This window comes from Rousettus aegyptiacus, unplaced genomic scaffold (assembly GCF_014176215.1).
Source record: "Rousettus aegyptiacus isolate mRouAeg1 unplaced genomic scaffold, mRouAeg1.p scaffold_m13_p_6, whole genome shotgun sequence".
In the NCBI taxonomy this organism is placed as follows: Eukaryota; Metazoa; Chordata; class Mammalia; order Chiroptera; family Pteropodidae; genus Rousettus; species Rousettus aegyptiacus.
Genome location: NW_023416309.1, coordinates 76,189,288 through 76,209,414, shown reverse-complemented (window position 1 = coordinate 76,209,414; position 20,127 = coordinate 76,189,288). Strand labels below are relative to the sequence as shown.

The 20,127-nt window shown below is 38.4% G+C and overlaps 1 protein-coding gene across 3 annotated transcripts in view; it reads right to left on the bottom strand.

Annotated features, from left to right (window-relative positions):
• The window catches only part of ZZEF1 (zinc finger ZZ-type and EF-hand domain containing 1), a 98,829-nt gene that overhangs the window by 46,382 nt on the left and 32,320 nt on the right, over positions 1 to 20,127 (bottom strand). For 2 of the 3 annotated variants that reach the window (XM_016138810.2, XM_016138808.2), the window contains exons 12-27: positions 17,696 to 17,807; positions 16,426 to 16,641; positions 15,227 to 15,327; positions 14,312 to 14,481; positions 13,821 to 13,954; positions 12,259 to 12,329; positions 11,255 to 11,369; positions 9,117 to 9,276; positions 8,063 to 8,184; positions 7,839 to 7,961; positions 6,814 to 6,980; positions 6,653 to 6,734; positions 5,623 to 5,824; positions 4,487 to 4,635; positions 2,535 to 2,775; positions 505 to 584 (exon numbers count right to left, since the gene is read on the bottom strand). In XM_016138810.2, coding sequence (XP_015994296.2) covers positions 505 to 584; positions 2,535 to 2,775; positions 4,487 to 4,635; positions 5,623 to 5,824; positions 6,653 to 6,734; positions 6,814 to 6,980; positions 7,839 to 7,961; positions 8,063 to 8,184; positions 9,117 to 9,276; positions 11,255 to 11,369; positions 12,259 to 12,329; positions 13,821 to 13,954; positions 14,312 to 14,481; positions 15,227 to 15,327; positions 16,426 to 16,641; positions 17,696 to 17,807 — 2,245 coding nt within the window. The remainder of the gene's footprint in view (positions 1 to 504; positions 585 to 2,534; positions 2,776 to 4,486; positions 4,636 to 5,622; positions 5,825 to 6,652; positions 6,735 to 6,813; positions 6,981 to 7,838; positions 7,962 to 8,062; positions 8,185 to 9,116; positions 9,277 to 11,254; positions 11,370 to 12,258; positions 12,330 to 13,820; positions 13,955 to 14,311; positions 14,482 to 15,226; positions 15,328 to 16,425; positions 16,642 to 17,695; positions 17,808 to 20,127) is intronic. The other variant, XM_016138809.2, reaches the window with a different exon arrangement.

Here is a 20,127-nt window from a genome sequence, read left to right as displayed (position 1 = left end):
TAGTAATAGGATTATTATCATTTTGCATTATACTATAGTATTATATAGTAATGTAATATACAATCTTTTTGTCCGTTCTCCTACAAATGGGCATTTTTATCCTTCTAGTTTATTGCTGTCACAAACAATGGTGCAAAACTATTTTCTAAAATGCAGAAAGGCCTCTCCTTTAAGAGAGGCCTTTCTCTGACTAAAACCATCAATAGTAGTCCAGTATCTAGAGCAATGCTTTACCTCCCCATCTAAGAGGTAGACTTTGGGGTTATTGAGGATGTAAGGGGGGCTCAACTGAACCCTGCTTACTCTGAACATTCGCCACATTCACTAAATTATGATTTCAAGAGTTCAAAATTATTTTATATCCTTTATCATCACTAAACTTTAGTTTAAAAATAAAATCCCTAAAGTTGTGTTCTTGAGAAGAAAGCTACTTACCTTAATTCTATGATATCATGGTGGAAAAACTCAAAATATATAAAGATCGCATGCAAAGGAAAATCTTACCATCCATATTCGGATCCCATCAGCCAAGGAATACACCTGTGCGAACTCTTCAGTCAAGGCTGTCTTGCCACCACTGTTTACTGGGGAAAGGAGAGACAAAGAGATTACATTCAGTTAACATAATTCACTACTGCAACATTAAGTACAAAGTAGCTTCTAAAACTCCTAATGCATAGAAAACATCCTTCCCCTGACACTCACGCATTAGGAGTGGTAATAGAGGGTTGGGAAAAGAATATCAATTAAGTCACAAATATCTGAAATGGGTTCTATGTGTTACTTCAAACTAACTTTTTTCAAAAGGATAGCATCTGAAATGGATAACTATTAAAGTGAATACAATATTAAAAGTAAAAAATGTAAAAAATATAAAAAATATGAAAAGGAAAATAAAGACTATTAAAAGAGTAAAAAATAATTATTGACATGGAAAAAGTTTATGGTATACATTAAGTAAAAAACCTGGTTATAAGACTATTAACAAAACTGTCTTATTTTAAAAGAATATACATATTATATAGGTATGTATATATATACATACATACACACACATATATATATAATTAAAGTCGAGGTAGATCTATAGAAAGATGTTAAAAGGTATATTAAAGTGATGAGATTATAGCTGATATTATTTTAAGCTCTTCTGATTTTCTAAGTTTCTACATGAATGGGTATTATTTTTTTAACTAGAAAAATAACAAAAAAGTTGTAGTTTTTTTCTTAAAGAAAGACCTATGAGGCCTGCCCCTTCTCTTCACGTAAAAACCAAAGGAAAACATGTACTAGAACAATGTGAACCTCTCTGTTGAACCAATGTTCCCCTAACCAGAAATTCTCTGTTTCTCAGCTTTTAACTTACAAGGCTTTTATCCCTCTACTGAAAGTTGCTACAGGTAACAAAGACTGTCCAGCTCTCTTACTACAATTGGATTATGAAACATGTACTGAATGTTTTTTTCAAAACCATACAGGTCATGTTGCCTCCCACCCCCCAGCAGAGATATACTTTTCCATATGACAGTTGTTTCCATAAATCACTCATGCCTCAATGTAGTTTTACTTATTTGAGCAGCTTCTTGTGCAATTAATATTTGAGGGAGCAACCAAGATGTATTAGAAATCAGGAAATAAACTCTACAATATGAGGTCTAAAGGATTCAGTAATAAAGACATCGGTGATAATAATATCAATATTGATGATATCAATAATAATAAGATTAACAGTCAATTACCTACTCTAATGGAAGGAAGCATTTGTTCCTGCTTGTTTCTTCTGTACCATGGAAAGAACATATACCCTGCCAAAGTGCTTGGTAAAACCCATCCTCATCTTTAAGGAGGGTTTAAAATGTTTTTCCCTGAAAATTATGAATAGAGAGATATTCTCCCTCTTTTGGTCCTGTTAGGCTGCAGGCTACACAGTAAACACACAGAGGTGGTGTCCCTGAGGGACACAAAGGAAAGATTTGGTAAGGAGCAGGCTATCAACAAAGGAAGCCTGGCAGGGATGCTACAAAGAAGCTGCAAATCAAAGATGAAAGTTAATACCTATGTTTTCCTCCTTCGTTACTAGCACATTCAATTACATTAACAATTCTGGTTTTAATTAGAATTTCTTAGAATGTTAGGCTAATCAAATCTAAATCTTTACAGATAAAGATACTAAGGTGCAGAAAGATTATCTGATTAACCTTTAGCTGCCTAACTTCTAGTTTTTAAGCTGGGACTATAGCCCAAGTTAAAGTTTCTTTCCATTAAACTTCTTGGCAGTTTTTCATAAGAATTTTGGATAAGACAAATTATCGGCTAATTAGGAAACTCAAGACAACGTGCCCTATATTCCAATCTACAACTATAAATTGGTCATGAATCTTTTGACTGGCAAAGGAGAACTAACAAAATAAAGTCTATGGTTGTAGAAATATGCTTATATTTCAAAATATTTTAAAATTTTCCCTTAAGATAGGTTTTCTTAAAACTTAGCAATTGGCCTTCAGATGAAAAATATTCCCTGTAATATAAGTTACCATATTTTTGCAGCTTCTCATATAAGTCTGGAGTGCGATACACCAGAGCAGCAAAGGTGGCGTTCACAGCTTGATCAATAGTGGAACCAGCAACTATATCTGTCTTTGGGGCCTGTTTTCTACATGCCTGTATGAATCCTTTGAAAAGTTCTGAATATGGCCCACAGAAGTTCTGAGCAGGATCTGACTGTGCAAAATCAAGAAGAAAATGGTGGCAGGAATCATCAGGGGTGTTCTTAACCTGGTAACAACAATAACAACAAAAACTATCAGGTTTAAGGCAGTCATTCAAAAAATAAAGTTTACTGAACACCTACTAGGCCAAAGCAGAAGTATAAAACACAGTGCATACTCTCAGGAAGATTAAACTTATTTGGGGGAGACCAGACAGATATATGGGTTTAAAAAAAGGTAAACATATAACATTAAAAGCATTAAAACTAGCACTATCATAAAACAGAAGATTATGAAGTGCCAAATGCCTAGAAGGGAACACCCAGTGCAGAGATTTCACAGGAGAGAATTCCTAGCAGGTTAAAGTAATTAAGAAAAGCCTCCTGGAGGATATGGGCTTTGGACTGGACTGTGAAGACTAGGCAGGTTTGGCCCTGAGGAACATAACCATTAGCAGAAGTTAAGAGTCAGTGGGGAGACTGACCTGGCCTGAAGTCTCAGCTGGGGAGTGGTGGGAATTAGAGTCAGATAGGTAAGGTGAAAGGAGACTGTAGAGAGCCTTGACTGTCACACTGAGGAGTTTAAACTTCACCCTGTAGGCAACGGGGAGCCATTAATGGTGTTTGGCAGTGGAATGACAAGATAATTCAGTGATTAAAAAAAAAAAAAAAACTTGGTGAGTATCAATGTAACAATGTGAGTAAAAGATGAGGGCCTGGATAAAGATGGAAAGAGAAGGAACAAAAATAGAAGAACATCACAAGGAAGAATCCATAGGGCTTGTAGCTGACTAGAAAGGAAAGATGAGAATAAGGTGGGACAAAGATGATGCTAGGGAACAGTGGCTCAGTGCCTAGGAAAACAATAATGACAATAATAGGAGAAGTCAGAGGGGACATCCTGGTTTTATACTTCTGAGTTAAAGGGAGTCAGAACGCTAAAGTGGAAATACCTAACAGGAAGATGAAGGTACATAACTGGAGCCTGAGAGAAGAAACAGGGCTGGAAACGGACATTTAGGAATTATTCACACAGAGGTGACGGCAGAAGAGAGAAGAGAGGATAGTCTCAGTGGGTGAGGGAAAGGAGAGAAAGCCTGAATTAAGCCTACTGTTTAGAGGAGAAATAAGACAGGTCAATAAAAGAGGCTAATGGATTGGTTAGATGTAGGAGAAGACAATGGACTACCATGAAATCAAAAGAAAAGAGGGTCTGAAGGAACCAAATTTAACAGAGAGGTAAAGGAGAAGAGATGCTAGAAAGAGTTCCTGGATTCAGCAATTAACCACTGAATAACTTGGAAGTGTGGGGAGGAGAGAAGGGAAGAAATGTAGTAGAGCACAGATAGAGGGAAGGAGAGAGAAAAAAGAGACAGTGGGCAAACTTGTTTAATTTTTAAAGTATTATAAGCCTAAATAATGTGCTATCATTCCATGGAGAACAAAAAGTATAGCATATATCATTTACTCTAAAACTTTAACTCAGAGGCCACCAGAAGCAGACTCGACTTGTTTGTTTCATAACTCCATCAAGAGAATTTACTGAGCGACTACTATATTTCACTGAAGAGTCATCCATTCAATGTTTTTGAATGTCCATTACACACTGACCCTTGTGGTGCATAGTGGGGACACTAAATGAATGAGAGATAGTTTCTGCCTTTAAGGAGCTAACAGCTTAGTGGGCGGTGATTAGACATAAACATAAATGATTATACAGCAATAAATATTAGTAAATACTTTCCATTCCAAATAGAAAAACAACAGAAGAGTAAATACCTCCTTACTATCCTGGTATGGATGAGTGGGCCAGCTTGCTTCTAATCCCAGCTCTGGACTTATTTGATGCCTGAAGACAGGTTTCCACAACGGTGAGTTTAAGACTAATGCCATTTTTGCCTGAGGTACTGCCATGTTACTTCCTAACTCTGCAGAGAAGAAGGCTTATGAGAGCTCTATTTTTTTCCTTAATACATTGAGAGTCTTTGAACTAATGATGAAAAGATATTTTAAAACTTGGGCATTTTTAAGACTTGGAGGGAATTCACCCACATTTACCAGAACGTAATTGTTAACTTCATGAACATATACACCAGATGAGCCCAAGCCATAAGAACATCTTGAAATGGCTACCATTCTATGGAACAGCTTTAGTTATAAGGTACTTCTGAAATGACTAATCTGTATAGTAATCTGAAAATGGAATGTGAACCACCACTAGGGTATAACAAGAGACCATTTAGGAATGTTTAATTATGTGGAAATGTTAGCAATTTATAAACTTAAATTAGTAAAAATTAATAATGAAATACTCACCATATATGTGTTTATGAATAGACACAAAAAAAAGACTAGGCAAAAGTCAATTAAAATTTGAATAATAGTATCTCTTGGTGTTAGGATTAAGGATGACTTTTCTCCTTGGCTTTTTTCCATTATGTAATTTTTCTATGATATATTTTAAAATAAAAAAACTGAAGAAATGATATAGAAATACACTAGAAAGTTGTATTCTATGTAATTCTTATTTCTTGGATGGATTTAATAACTAAGTTGAAGAAATCACTTTAAGATAAAATCTTCATTCACATCTTTACATATATTTACATAAATACACAGTTAAAAGATATACTAATAATAAATTAATAAATCAATTTATTCTATATTTTTGCCTTCTCATTGAAGTATACCAAAATTCACTTACAAAAAAAGGATGACAATGCTGGTAAAAACTAGCTCCTTTCCCCATGGTGTCAAGTGGATATTTGAATCTGGCTTGGTTTAAAGGAAACTGAAAGGGAATTTTATCAATACCTTTGCTCTGCCATTATGTGGAGACAACTTAATGAGAGAGTACCACTTTGCTCTTCAATGTGATTATAGCAAGAAGAGAAAGGAAAGGCATGTGGACTTACGATGTGCAGACTTGAGTGCCATGCACTGGGAAGCAAGGCGTCCCATCAGTCGGGAAACAAGGAGCTGTAAATCCAACCCCCAAGACACAGCAACATCGGGTAGGCCATAGGCAGTGACTGTGAATTTGTAGCCCCACTCATTGTTACTGCTGTCCGAGTGAAAGAGAAATTGTAGCCGAGGACCAGCCTTAAAGGTCACTTTCTAGAAACAAATAAAAAAGTCACGTGGTCAAAAAGACTAGAGGAGGCAGCATGTTCTTTATGACTCAAAAAATCTACATTTAAAAATCAGTCTATAGTCTACCATTATATTTTATCTACCCCACCAAAACTACTAAAGGAGAACTGTACAATGGGGTGACGGAAACAGAAAATTTATAATTGCACCTCATGAAGAAGCAAAGCTGGCAGAAAACTGCTGGTCAATTTTCTAAACTTCAGATGCCCATCTACCCACTACCTATTCAGCCAGAGCTCATGCTTGCCCATTCCTCTGAGCTCATCCAAGACCACTGACGACAGAGGGAAGACCACTGAGCCAGCTGGCCCTGGAGACCATGCAGACCTAGCTGTGAGGTGGATTTCTGGCTTTCGCCACCATGGTCTGGGCCCTCCTGTGCCCACTGGCCCCTTCTTGTGAATGATTATAACTCCCCATTTACTCTGGACAACGTGATATAAACCAGGGGTTGGCAAACTATTCCTATGAAGAACCAGATCATAAATTATTAAGACTTTCTGGGCTATACAGTCCCTGTTGCGACTGTTCAAGTCTGCCATTGCAATGACAAAGCAGCTATAGATGATCCATAAACAACGGGCATGAGTGTGTTCCAAAAAACTATTATTTACAAGAATAGGTTACAGGCTGTAGTTTGGTGAACTCTGATATAAACCCTTCCTTTACCAAACATATAATGTAAGTGCTTCCCTTCAAAGACCACACATCTATTACCCCCTAAGGGCTGACAAAAGGAGAAGAATTGATGCAGAAGTAGGCATTTTATCTCCTTCTGAGAATGCCACTCACCTTGGGCCATTTATCAGTGCCAACTTTTGTGTCATAACGTGTTTTCCCACCTCTGGTGTCGGTAAATTCCAGATAATCATACCTGTGAAAGCATAATCTCTATCACTTTCCTTCTCTCATTTTGGATCCATTATTGCTTGGGAAAGAAAAACATGTCTTACCTTTTTTCAGTTTCACACCTCTCATCAAATTCCACCTCAAAATACGTTGCCCCAGGGCTAACAAAGACAGACACCTCATGGCAATTATTTTCATAGTTGTGGGCAGACTCCTTAGTCCATGTGTGTAACACCACTGGCCGTTCCTGTTGCCAGGTCTCAACATCCAGCTATGCAAATGAGTTAAGAAAGAAGGGTTCATCACTTTACATCCAGCCACATGTGGTAAACTGTGATCCTATATCAGTGCTCCAAACGAATAGCCTTTTACATCCCTATGCAGATCATCACACAGGCTAAAAATATACCCAACATTCCCATCTACATATATAGATCAATATACATTTATCATCTGCAGAATAGATGTGTGTTTTTTTTCTGTACCACAGTAACTCCATGATTAGCTTTTTCATAACCATGACAAAACAATTTCTTACAAATCACTAGTAGCATAAATTTCCAGTAGAAAAAACACTGAGGAATTTAAAGACCTTAAATTCCTATTTGAGAACTTTGCAAATCTGAGCCCATCTACTCCTCTTCTCCCTCTTTTTTCTCAATCTTTGCTTTTTCCCTTTAAAATAGGCTTTTTAATATACACTTTTTTATTCCCAGAGTTATTGTGTAACTCAAACAAGATAATGAAACAACTTTGTACCCTGTAAGGTTAAGTGAGGGAGAACTTCTTTTAAATACCAACCCTTCTAATTTGCCTTGCGACATACATTTTCTCTTCTAGACTTCAATCTGGTTATTCACTTACATGGTTTTTATATAACCTCATGTGCTATAAAGTGATGAAATTAATCTGTGCACAGCTTCCTCTGTGTCTCCTTCCTAACGATGACCACACCAAATCAATTCAGATTGGCATTTACCCTTCTTGGCAAAACCACTGATAAAATACAGGAGGTATTCTAGAAGCAATTTATCTGTGTAGATCTATTCTCATAATATGTTTCTTTAAGCATGATCACATTGCTCCTAAGAGGGGATACACAGCAGGTTCAAGTACCAACTTGAGTTACCTTATTCAGTCCTCCTTCAGGGTCACTGCAGAGCTTCTTCAACAGCTCTGTTAGGGTACTGAACTCTCTCAAGAGTGTGCAGTGGGAAATGTCTAAAGTGCAAAAGTCCAGCAGAAAGATTACCTAAAGGAAGATGAGCGAAGCACTTAGTGTCCACCTTAGACTCTGCCTAGGGATGCAGATCCCCCTCCCCTCCTTTACAAATGGCTGCCACATTGTCTTACCAGTTGACGAGCTGCCATTGAAAACACTGAATTACATAACTTTTCTACTATGGTTTTCCCACTGTACTGTGACAAAAGGGATTCCAAAATCACTCTCATGTGTGCCAAAAACTGTTCCACATCTACCAAAATATAAAGAGAATAATTAATATTTCATAGGGTAGGACTATCACTTGCTTGGTCATCATCAAGGGCAAAGCTGACATAGAAGCTATGGAGGGAATTCCACATCAGAAAGGCCATGAGACCACGAGATGTCATACAAATGCTTTCCTCTGGGTGGAAAAGGTACAAGTCTCAGTAAAAGATTTCTTTTAAAGTGATTGATTGATTGATTGATTGATTGATGTCTTTGCTACTTTTCAATGAGGTGGAAATTTCACTTTCGTAAGTGAAGTTAAGTGGCTGACTAACTCCATTGTCAGTCTCTCCTTTCTCTTCATTTATAGTGGGCCCATTGTTAGGTGTGCCATCCAATGGGACAAGCCTTAATGTGGCAGGACTCAATAGTGTAAGCATTTTTGTCTTAGCTGCTGAAACCAAGTTTGATGGAACTGAATTTCCCACTTACGATTTCTCTGAACCTGCTGAGTTACATATAATTTTCTGTGGTTTTACAGGACATGAATCTGACTATTTTCAGTAACCAGCAAAGATCGCAGCAGTGCTCATATACCTTAAATGTTAAAGTTTAAGACTTACCTTTTTAGATGACTTGATTAAAGCAAGTATAACAGACTTTACTGAAGAGTGCAACATCAACTAACAGTGCTATATGACTGCAAAGGCAATGTTTAGGTTGTGAAATGACCCAACTCCACAATAAAAATGTTTAGGTTTACTACTACATTCGGACAGAAAACTTTGGGAAAAAAGGCATGCCACAGAATTCCATTTTAAAAAGAAAATAATAAACCAAAGGCAAATCTGATTTGTATCAAGAAAACAAAACCAAATGCACAGTCAACGAATAAGGTACTAAAGAAGTGAGTACATACATAGAGTCAAAATCCAATCACCTATCTGTTTTCATGGATTTTATCCTAAAACTCACATTTTTCAATAAGGTCAACAGCAAGATCTTTGGCTTCAGAGTCCGTGCTCTTTAGCTGCAGGTAGCACCAGGAGAGCAGGCTGCCTTGGACAGACCAGAACAGGGAGAAGAGCACAGAGCCAACCTCCCCTTGTGCCCCATTGAGCATCAACAGCTCACACTACAGGGGAGGAGACAAAGAGAAAGTGTTTACAACAAGGTAGTCACAGAACACAGCCAAGGGCATTTTTTTAAAACAGCAGCTATCGCTGGCAAGATAATTCTAGGGAAATGGGGAATGGTCAGGAAAGAGCTTTCAAATTGGAAGTGCCCAAGAAAGATGATATTATGAAATCTCCTCTTTTGCCCTCAGCTTTTCAGAACTTTTACTATGGTTTTAGTTCACACGGTTCCTTCTGAGCCTCAGGAACCTTACCCCACCAACTGTATCTCTATTTTTTTCATAATTGAGATTTTATCGGTTGTTTTGACAAGTACACAGACACTTCGATTTGTACACAATTCTTTACGTACCAAAAACCTAGTCATGTAGTTGTGACTCTTCTAAACAGTTATTCCAGTGACTTTCCAGCTTAAAATTTGGAGTCTAGGTTTCCTCCATAGACTATCGAGTACCAATATATTCAAATGTTGATACGATGACATCAAAGTTCCACTAATTTACAATTTAATATCGCATATACTACATAACCAAATTTTCAATCTTTCACAGCATGTTAACAAAGTTACTAGGAAAATTGAAACTACTGTACTGAAGATGTTACACAAAATTCTAAGGCAGAGCCAAGATCAAGGAGTGATTTTCTTTAGGAAACAATTCTACCAAAAACATGGGACTCGAAGGAATTTAAATGTTCAAGATATATTAAATACGCGATTGACTCCAAACTGCCATTTCGTATGCTTTGTGTTATAGGATATAAAAATTACCCCCATTTATGGAATGTTAAGGTGATACCCAACACAGTCAAAGCCTCCCATATTCAATATTCCAATATTTTCTGGTTGTATCAAAAAATAAACAACCACTAAATGATTTTACCTCTTAAAAAAAAAACACTTACACTTACAAAATGAGATGAGGTGGAATTCTGTCCTTCTTAAAAATGTTTCTAGAGCTACTAAAAAACTTGCATTTACAAAATAGTTGATAAAAATATTCCTCAGGATTGTATAAGAAGAGAGACAGTGACCACAGATAAGACATGGTATATGATATTCATCAGACTTGGCTTCTTTCTCTCCTGCTTCATCAGAGGGCTGGACTTGCCTTGTTTTTAGTTTCTTCATTTTCTGCAGGTAAATCTTCAGTTTCTTACAGCCTGTTTTCCCTTTGCTCCCCTTTTCCCTTTTGTTTGCACTTTTTTGTCTGAAGATTTAGTCTTTCCTGACGCCTTTTCTGGCTTCATTTCCACTTTTGCAGGAGGAGGTTTAGCTGACAACCTCACCAACCTCCTCTTAAGCTCTTCCTTCGTCATGCCGGGTGCCCGTGGGCCAAGGCACATCTAGAGCCCTTACAAAGATGGGCTGTTCGGCAGCTACCGCTCCTCCCTCTGCCCGAGTTGCTGGGACCTGCCCAATTATATCCTTCTCATATCTTCAAATCCCTTTTCTCTTTGGCTCCTTCCCCTGAGCCTCAGTCAAATCTCTCCCACCTTAAAATAACGATTCTTCATCCCTCTATAGCTCTCTAATCCTCACCTTTACTCTCTGGAGTTTCTCTGAAGAGTCACTCGACCTCTAGGAATAAACTCTTGCATATAAGAACCACAAGACATGTTCATACTGTGATTGCTAAGTAATTGCCCCAAACTGGAAACAACCCAACTACCTCTCCAAATTAAAATTGTGGCCTATTCATAAAGGGAATATTGTGCACATGCATCAATGTGGATGAATCTCAAAAACTCCGCTGAGTGAAAAAAACATGTCACAGTAGTGTCCCCTCAGTCATTTGCAGAAGCTGACTGATCAGGAGCCAAGGAAAACTGGGCAACCTCTGTGCTCATGTGTAATGGTCAAGGAAGAAAGCTACACTCCTATTGTAAATGAGGGTTAAAAGGGAAGGCACAGTGACTACTATATCATGCGCTCCTAAAAGCACAAGGCAAGGAAATCAGGGAGTATCCAATAGTTACCTCTCGAGCAGCAACAGAGAGGAGAGTACTCATGACTGCCAGTACTTCACTGATGTTCATGTCGGCCAGGTCTCCTTTCTCAGGTAAAAGTAGAAGGCCACCTGGATCCTTATCGCTGAAAGAACACGAATTAGTCATGACACCTTGTTTCAGGAAGGGGATTTTCATACTTTTTTCTTAACAAAAGATTTCAAAAAAGAACCTAGCAAGAGTTCAGTGGCAGTTGTATAAGATGTGAGGAGTTTGGGTCAGGAAAAAAGCCATGGTCCCAGCTAAGTCTGTGCCACTGTCTATCCACACATCCTTATGTATGCACAGGCTCAAAAATCCAAGTCTTTAGAAGAGATTCCAAGGAATAAATCTGATAAATAAATCACCTTGACCATCAATAGGAAATACACCTAATCTCGTGGCTGCTAACTTGATAATCTAGGCTAATCATTCCCTGCGTCTTCAAGTGTTCCTCACATGACAGCCTTGGCCTCTTTTATCATCCTTGAAATACATTTTTATAGAGCTCTCTAACTCTGGCACTCACAGACAATAGCTCAGGCTATTAGTTCCCACCCTCCTTTAAGAATCTGTTCCTCCAATAATGCAACCTATAGGCCCATCAGTTTCTTTGGTAGTCAAAGCATTCAAAAACCTCCAAGTCATTCCCTCCCAGCATATTTATTTGCTAAAGTACCACTCTGTGCTTCTGCAGTTGGCTTCAGTTTTCATCTTCAAAAATTACTTAGAAACTGAAGTATTCAAAGAGATCTTGGATTAGTTCAACCCTATATTGTCTTATAATGACTGGGATTATATAAGCTCTTGACAAGATTATTACTCCACCACTATTTTGGTCACTCCTGTGACTAGAGGTATCTCACTCCAGAAACTTGGCTGAGTAGAGGGAAGTATCTGGTACTCCAAAAGCACATGAAAGGAAGGGACAGCTCAAGAAAATAACTTTGCAAAGATGTGAAATGTTGGACAACTGAAGAGAATTATAAACTTACCTAAAATACGTGCACAGTGAGCGGAAAGTGAGCTGCAGGGACTGCTTGTGTTCCTGCTCAGTGGCATTCTTCTAGAAAACAAGAAACTACACATTCAGAAAATCTATTCCATGACATTCCAGCAACCTAGAGCAGCATGAAATGCCACTGCCCACCATTCCCAAGCACGAGGAAAGCCAGGGTCGGCAGACCATCTCACAGCACCCAACTAAGACCTGGCCTAATGCTAAGAGAGAGCAGAACCTATCCATCTAAACAGAAGATGGCAGGTTTACTTTTGTTCCCTGCTAAAGTTAACATAAAGTTTTCCTGCAGAAAAGCTTGATGCAAATGTTTAAGAAGATGACCTCATAAAGATGTATAATACTTTACATCACTGGGCATGCCATTGCAAGAGGAAAAGTCAGGGTCAAAGTACATTTCTTGTGAGCTTTGTTTTTAAACAGGATCCAAGCTTTCTCTATATAAGACAGAACAACCTATGGTGACAGTTATAGGAATCACACCTCCTGATGAGGCTACTGGGCTACATTAGGGGCACTTTTTTTTTCTTAATTCAATAAATGCATTGAACACCTGCTGCTATGCAAGGAGGCACTGAGGGAGATTTAAGACCCCCGGCCCTGCCTGGCACAAAAGGGTAGGAGAGATAAGATATGGTCACAAATGACAGCAACACTATCTAATTAAGCAGAATAAGGGAGAAATATAACCCTTACCGCTGCTGTCAGAAGAAATGAGCAAAGGGAAAGTGAGTAGGCTGTTCTACTAATAAATAGCGATGTCATTCAAGAGGTCACATATACTATATTTTTTTGAGTGAGACACATACCAGCAAAAAAGTCATTTGCTTAGCTGCCTGATAAATGCTTTTGGCACACAAGCAGAACTAAACGCTGCCCATAGTCCAGTAGGTCAGGTCAGAGATGACGTCAAAGGTTATATAATTCAAAATGTGCAAACCAGTCCCTCAAACTGATATGCAAATTTTGCGGACAGCTAAAATACAATCAAAGATCCTTCCTCCTCTCTGAAACTGTCCTCAAACATTTAACCTCTGTATGATTCTGCTCTAAGTGCCTATTGCATATGGGGTCAGTTTTTCCATGTGTCAGGCATTCCCAATTGGACTGCAGTTCTTTGGTATGGGAAACCACATTTTATGCTTCTTTTGTCCACTCCTTCATTTCTATAGACTTTTATGCATCTCACAGAGCACTTTTATTATATTTGTTAATTAACTGTTGTGTGTAAAAATGTCTTTTTAAAATGCTATATCTAGTTTTCTTCATCAAACTCTTATTACTAATTATATTAGTTGCTTGTCTAAATAGGCAATAAAAATAATCTATAGCTGTTATCATTTTAAAATAATTATTATTTGTTTTATTCTTTTCAATCATTATTTTGAAAATTCCTTTTCCTGGTTCTACAGCACTGGCTAGGCCCACTGTTACATTTGGAAAATTAAAACTGACAAGATGTTCAGAGAAAACAGACTAATAAATATTATCCCAATAGACCTCAGAAATAGAATCCGTACTTTTAACGTAAATAATTACCATCATGGTGAAGAGATGGTTCCGCCGGGTCTGTCGATTAGGAAAAAAGATGGCAGCTCCATTGAGAAGGGTATTCCTGACCTCTTGTTTTAATATTTCCATGGGCACAGAGTCTCCATCCACCCTATCCACCACTGATAAAAATAAACAATGGAATCGGCTTTAATATATTCCATCTATTCATTTACTATGTATATATCTGCATTAACTAATGTCTTTTATTCTCAATTAGCATTACAATTTCTCCCCCTGAATCTACTAACCTCATCCCTGTGTCTTAGCTAAAGACTGAAGAGTTGTGAATGAGGGAATAAATCCTGAACTCAAAACAATGATTCAAAAGAGGATCAAAGGAAACACTCCTTTTCCAAAGAAGCAATCTCTTTCCTAGGCTTATATGTTCATGGGACCCCTTGTTCTCCACAGCAAAAGTCCATGCAGGCTGCCAGTGCAAGGTCACATTGAAAAAAAAAAAAAAAAACAATTGTTACCATCACATAAATGAGTGTACAGCTCCTTGGCATCCTCTGCCCCTCTAAGGCTCTTGCTTGGAACCTTTTCATCCTCAGAGGCGGCTGATCCATCTCCCTGCAGCACTGAGAAGCAGCTCTGGAGGAGCTGCAGAAGCAGAGTTTGGGCACAGATGCATTCTTCTCTTGGGCTACAGAAAAACAAAGAACATCAGAAAGCAAAAAGGCAAGTTGCTTTTACCCTCCAAAGCCAAACAGCTGTCTACAAAGGACTCTCCTCTAGGCATCAGGCTCAGTAAAAGAATGCCAAATGAGAGGAAGGAAGGTAGAATAGAAAGAACACTGTACTAGGTAGAGTCTGCAAACACAGACCCATCTGACTCTGACCTCTGTGAGGCAAGGAAACATACTTCTGATCCTGTTTCTTTATTTGAAAATGTGGATACTATTATAGTACTTGACCTGCTCATCCCACAAGGTCCTAATGATAATCAAATAGGAAAATGTTTGTGAAAATACTGCCCAAATACAGTGGTTTGTAGAAAATAAGAAACTGCACATTCAGAAAATCTATTCCATGACATTCCAGCAACCTAGAGCAGCATGAAATGCCACTGCCCACCATTCCCAAGCATGAGGAAAGCCAAGGTCGGCAGACCACCTCACAACACCCAACTAAGACCTGGCCTAGTGCTAAGAGAGAGCAGAATCATCCATCTAAACAAATGACAAATTTCTATAAAATGTTATTTTATTTCTTTTCATTTCTAAGTATTATTTCCATAATAACCAAATCTTTCAAATCAGAACAATATAAACCAGTGAGAAATTTAAAAAAAATTTTTAGAAGAAAAAAATTATCTATTTAGAATAGCAATACTCAATGTCTTGAATTGTGTTAATATGATTATCACCTTATAGCAAATTCTGACCTACTTTTGCTTTAATTTACTGTAAAAATTCCAGAAGATCTGCAAATCAAGACCCGCAAAGTCCAGAAAAGATTTATACTTTAAGCAACTTTCCTTCTGCTGCACCTAAAAAATTATAAAGACCAGAAAAAATAAAATTAAAAAATGCATTGAGAGAAATATAATGGCTCATTTACTTCTCATTATTAAAGGATGAGGTAGCTCTACATGGGTAAAATTCCCAAATGACTGATGCTTACTCTTAACTACTAAAAGTCTGTGAACAACTATTTTTGGTGTGAAACTTTCTAAAATATATGAGTATGTGTGTGGTGTATATATGTACATATGTAAATGTGTACACACACACACACACACACACACACACACACACACACGAAAGCTCCCTGACTTCCTAACACCACACCTGGAATATGAGTCTTTACTTGATGGTTACTGTCTAGGACTCTACTGTTTTGACCCTTCCCTATATGTAGGCTGAAAGACTAACTCTGCTATACCTGCTGCTGCTATTCCTGAGCATCTCCCTTTCATTTGCTGTTTTCTGCTGTGATATAAGTGTTTGAATAACAAAGACCAAACAAGCCATATATAAGTTCAGTCACCAGCCTCTGAATGTGCCCTGAAGCATAATGAAGGTCAAGACACTGTTGTACACCACACAAGAGGCCTCCACTGGATTCCTGAGGTAAGCCATGTTCTCTATGGTGATGGCTCAGGAATCTTCCTTTGAGTGAGTTGTCACTGTGCTTTTTATTAGTGACTGTAGAACTCTGTATCAAAAAATACAAATGTTGCAAATCCTGACATTATTTTGGTATTTTTAGTAAACAAATAGAATTCACCTATAGTTCAGGAATAATTCTCCTAGACTTAAAGAAGATATAAATCTCATAAACTTTCTTCAACTCCCTAGTCTACCACTGGCAACTACAGCTGGGGATCTTTAAATGTCTGTAGGTCTATTCCAGAACACCTCACAATGACGGCCATATGCCACTTAGTCTTTCACTGAATGATGCTCTTAGTGCCCAACATCTCACTCCCCTTGGCCTTCCAGTGTCACCACAGTAGCATATAATGCCTTTTATATTCGTTCATACTGTATGGCTTCAGCAGGGCCAGGTTTTACTGGTTGGTATTCACTCCTCTGAACATTTATTTTCCCAGAGGAGCAAGACCTAACAACTAAAGAAACACTACCAGGTCATGGGCGAGCTGCTGGATGAACTGAAGGGTCCTGAGGAGCAATGTGGCCCCACAGACACTCTCCTCCACATCCTTTCTGCAGTGAGCACAGATGATGCTCTGTTCTGCTTCTGCTCTTGCAGGCCGGAGGTATCCACTGATGCTCAAGCCTTGTACTCCCAAGCGCTCTGCCGACTCCTGACGAGTGCAGAGGAACTTCACCATCAAATACTAGAATGAGAGAGATTTAAGGAGAAGGACTCAGAAGTCCTGGATGTTGATAAAGGCCTACCTGGGAAGGTCCTCCTACGACTATAATAATTTATTAGGTACCAGTATGCCTAATGCTAGGGACACAAAATATAAGTCCAGCATCTACAACAAACAGAAAAGGACAATACAAATGCTGAATAAAGTCAGTTTTGGGGAAAGATCACAATAAAAGAAATAGCATTATTCCCTCCTCAAGGCAAAAACAGGATAAGACAGGATGAAGAGATGTTTGCTCTATGGCACAGTCATTTTGAAACAGAAGTCAGACACATGGTGAAAACAGTCAATGAATGCCTGTTTTCTCAATGCCTCTGATTGATACATGCAACACATGTGCTGGTAACCCAAGACACAGCCTTGTCTGCTCAAAGTTAAAGCCATTTTCAAAGCCCAACTTCTGTGCAAACTATCTGCTTCCTACAGCGAAAGAGCCTTTGTTGAGAGCCTTTCAGAATCCACTACCCACCTGCACAAATATTTACTAAGAATCTACAGTGTATAAACCCCAAAGACATTTCTTATTTCTCTATTTAAGCTTCTAAATAAGATTTACACTAGAAGTTAAAAAAATTAAGTAGCCAGATAATCACTGTTTCTTTCATAGCTATGGAAACACACCTCTCTTGCACTTAAGCCTGTGTACCTGACGTTCTCTCAGCCTGAGATGCCCTTTTCTACATATCTTAGCCTGGCTAAAGATGATGGCTTAATCAACTTTAAACACTTGGCTTCACACAATCTTTCCTGGGAAGCCTTCCCCAGTGAACTCCAGGCTGTTAGATATTCTTCCTCTGGGCCAGCTACATCCCTTTATCACAGCCTATATCACAGTATCTTTTACAACCACGTCTCCCATTAGACTATAAACTCCTTGAGGGTCACAATCATGTCTGATTCACCTCCAGGGTTCTAGTGCTGGCACAGGGCTGGTACACAATAACCACTCAATAAACACAGAATTAAATGAGAGGTGTGGGCAAATATGTGAAGGTCACAACTCAGTAATGCTTACTTTGGCAATTCTACACTGCTGCAACTTGACATCTGCTTCATCCCACTCTTCTTCCAGCTCAAACCAGCCAATAGGATCATCCTCTCCAAGGTCATCAGATGAGCAGCTAATCCTGTAAATACAAGATTAATCACAAACATCTTTTCAAGGGTCTAATGACTAAGGTACCATTTAAGCAGCATTTAACTTAGATGGCCCATCAATTAATAATCAAAGACTGGATGGGGTACTTGGTGCCTTTTTGAACACATGAGGTGGTTGGTAGTAATTTCCTCCCCATTTCTCAGCCTCCTCATCTGTGAAATGGGAACTATTATTAGTCCCAAATATAATCTGGAAACTAAAGAGAAAGTCTGCTTCCCTAGATAAGTGGGAATGAATGGAGTTAAGGTGTCTTAGATGAGCTACTCAGGAGTAAAGTACAATGCACCAGCTGGTATGTGTTTCTGGAAAGATCCAAAGGAGAGGCAGGTTCAGGTTTCTTTCCTTGGCTAATGTATATATGACCACCCTGAGGTCTGGGCCACCTATAACAACTGACGGGTAAAAACTGGGGAGTTTTCAGATCCTGGAACTCGAAACAAAACAAAATAAACCAATAAGAAAACCAGCCCTCATAAGCCTCAGTATTTTTTCCTATTCCTTAAGAAGTCCTTCCAGAAAGCATTTCGGCCACAAGGCTTAACAGGCATAATGGTGTGCCACTTCTTTTTAAAAACTAGGTATGTGAATGGCACTCCCTTTTCAGGAACTAAATAACTAAGAAAAATGCAGTTTTTTTCAAGTAACATTCCTCAAACTTTACATTAGTCTGTGATAAAACTAACAAGCTAGCATCATGTGACTATTATGTATATAAAAGAAAAGCAAACCCAGGGATTCAAGGCAAGAAGAGGAAAAAAACAAAGGACTGAGAGTAGGTTCTGTAACACAGAGGAAAAAAATGTCCTTAACATCAGTTTTTCTGAGCATACACATTTCATGATATAATTCACCTAAAATCAATCTGTCTTAGCCCAAAACCATATTGATGAGTTTCATCAATATTGTGCGTTTGAGGATTTTTTAATTCACGCTTTGGGAGTCATCAAGGAAATCTTTGAGCTATAGAGAGCTGGCAGGGTGTCAGAAAGCAGAGAGAAGCAACCTCATTCACTGCACCACATAACAGGTAAGGTGGAGAAAGAAAGCTAAGTATAAGTCTTCTTATATAGCACAACAACCAAATGGCTGATCCTAAAGCATGCAGACTGACCAATGTCTGACCATAGGGACAGAAAAAAAAAGGCAAGAAGATAGGCACATGGACATTAACATTTTGATTTCCAAACTAGAGAGGGACTGATAATATGTACAACAACCAAATCAAGATTTCAGAGTAGTTCAGGCTAAAACCAGAAGGTAAAGTCAGCAAGGGAGTAGAAAATAGCACTGCATTTAGGTTAAAAAACAATAACAAAAAAACCTATCCTGCATAAGATGTATAAGGTCTTGTTTGAAAGCAGGTTAAGGGAAAAAGAACTATTTTAATATATCCAAGAGCGTGACATAGCCGCTTAAAAATAAGTATAATCTCTAGTTATTAAAAAACAAAAGCATCTTTTAAAAAGGCACATATCTACGATGGGAGGTACATCTTAGCAGCAAGTGAGATTTGTTCATTTGAATTTAGAGGGCTGGAATTAAAAGCACTGAGTCAAAATTATGAATGTAGATTTCAACTGAACATGTTCTAATTACTGAAGTGCAGTGACTTCTCCATCATTAATAGTATTCTAGAGAGGCAGAATGACCACTTGTCAGGGATGCCACCAAAGATAGTCCAACAGAGAGAGGGAGTTATTTCAGATCCTTGATATTCAAAGTGTGGTACATGGATGGGGAGCAGCAGAGTCACCTGGGAGCTTGTTAGAAAGGAAAGCCTTAGTCCCCACCTAGAACTACTGAATCAGAATCCTAATTTTAACACAATTCTTGGTGATTCTCTGGTACATTAAAGTTTAGTAGTCCAGTGCTGGATGACAAAGGCTTTTGTTAAATCTAGCATCCCACCGCCTGGGAAATACAGTAGCAAAACAGCAAGTCTATGGTTCAGCTCCATGAACTCTAACTTAATATTAGTAAGAAGGGGACAACACTGCCCAAGTGGCTACCAACTTCTGCAGCTAAATCCAACAAGTCCACTCCTAGACTTTATCTTATTGCTTCCTGGGTAACATTCGACACAACTGCTCACTTCCTACTTCTTTAAACTTGGCATCATGATGACAGATTCTTGGCTTTCTTATTGCCTTTCCAGCTGTTTTTCTCAGCCTCCTTCTCTCTGTTGCCCCTTAAATCTGGTGCCTCTCAGCACATTGACCCAAGTTCTCTTCTCCTCCCAGCTCATATACTTTCAGCACAAACATCTCTTATCCAACTAGTTATCATAT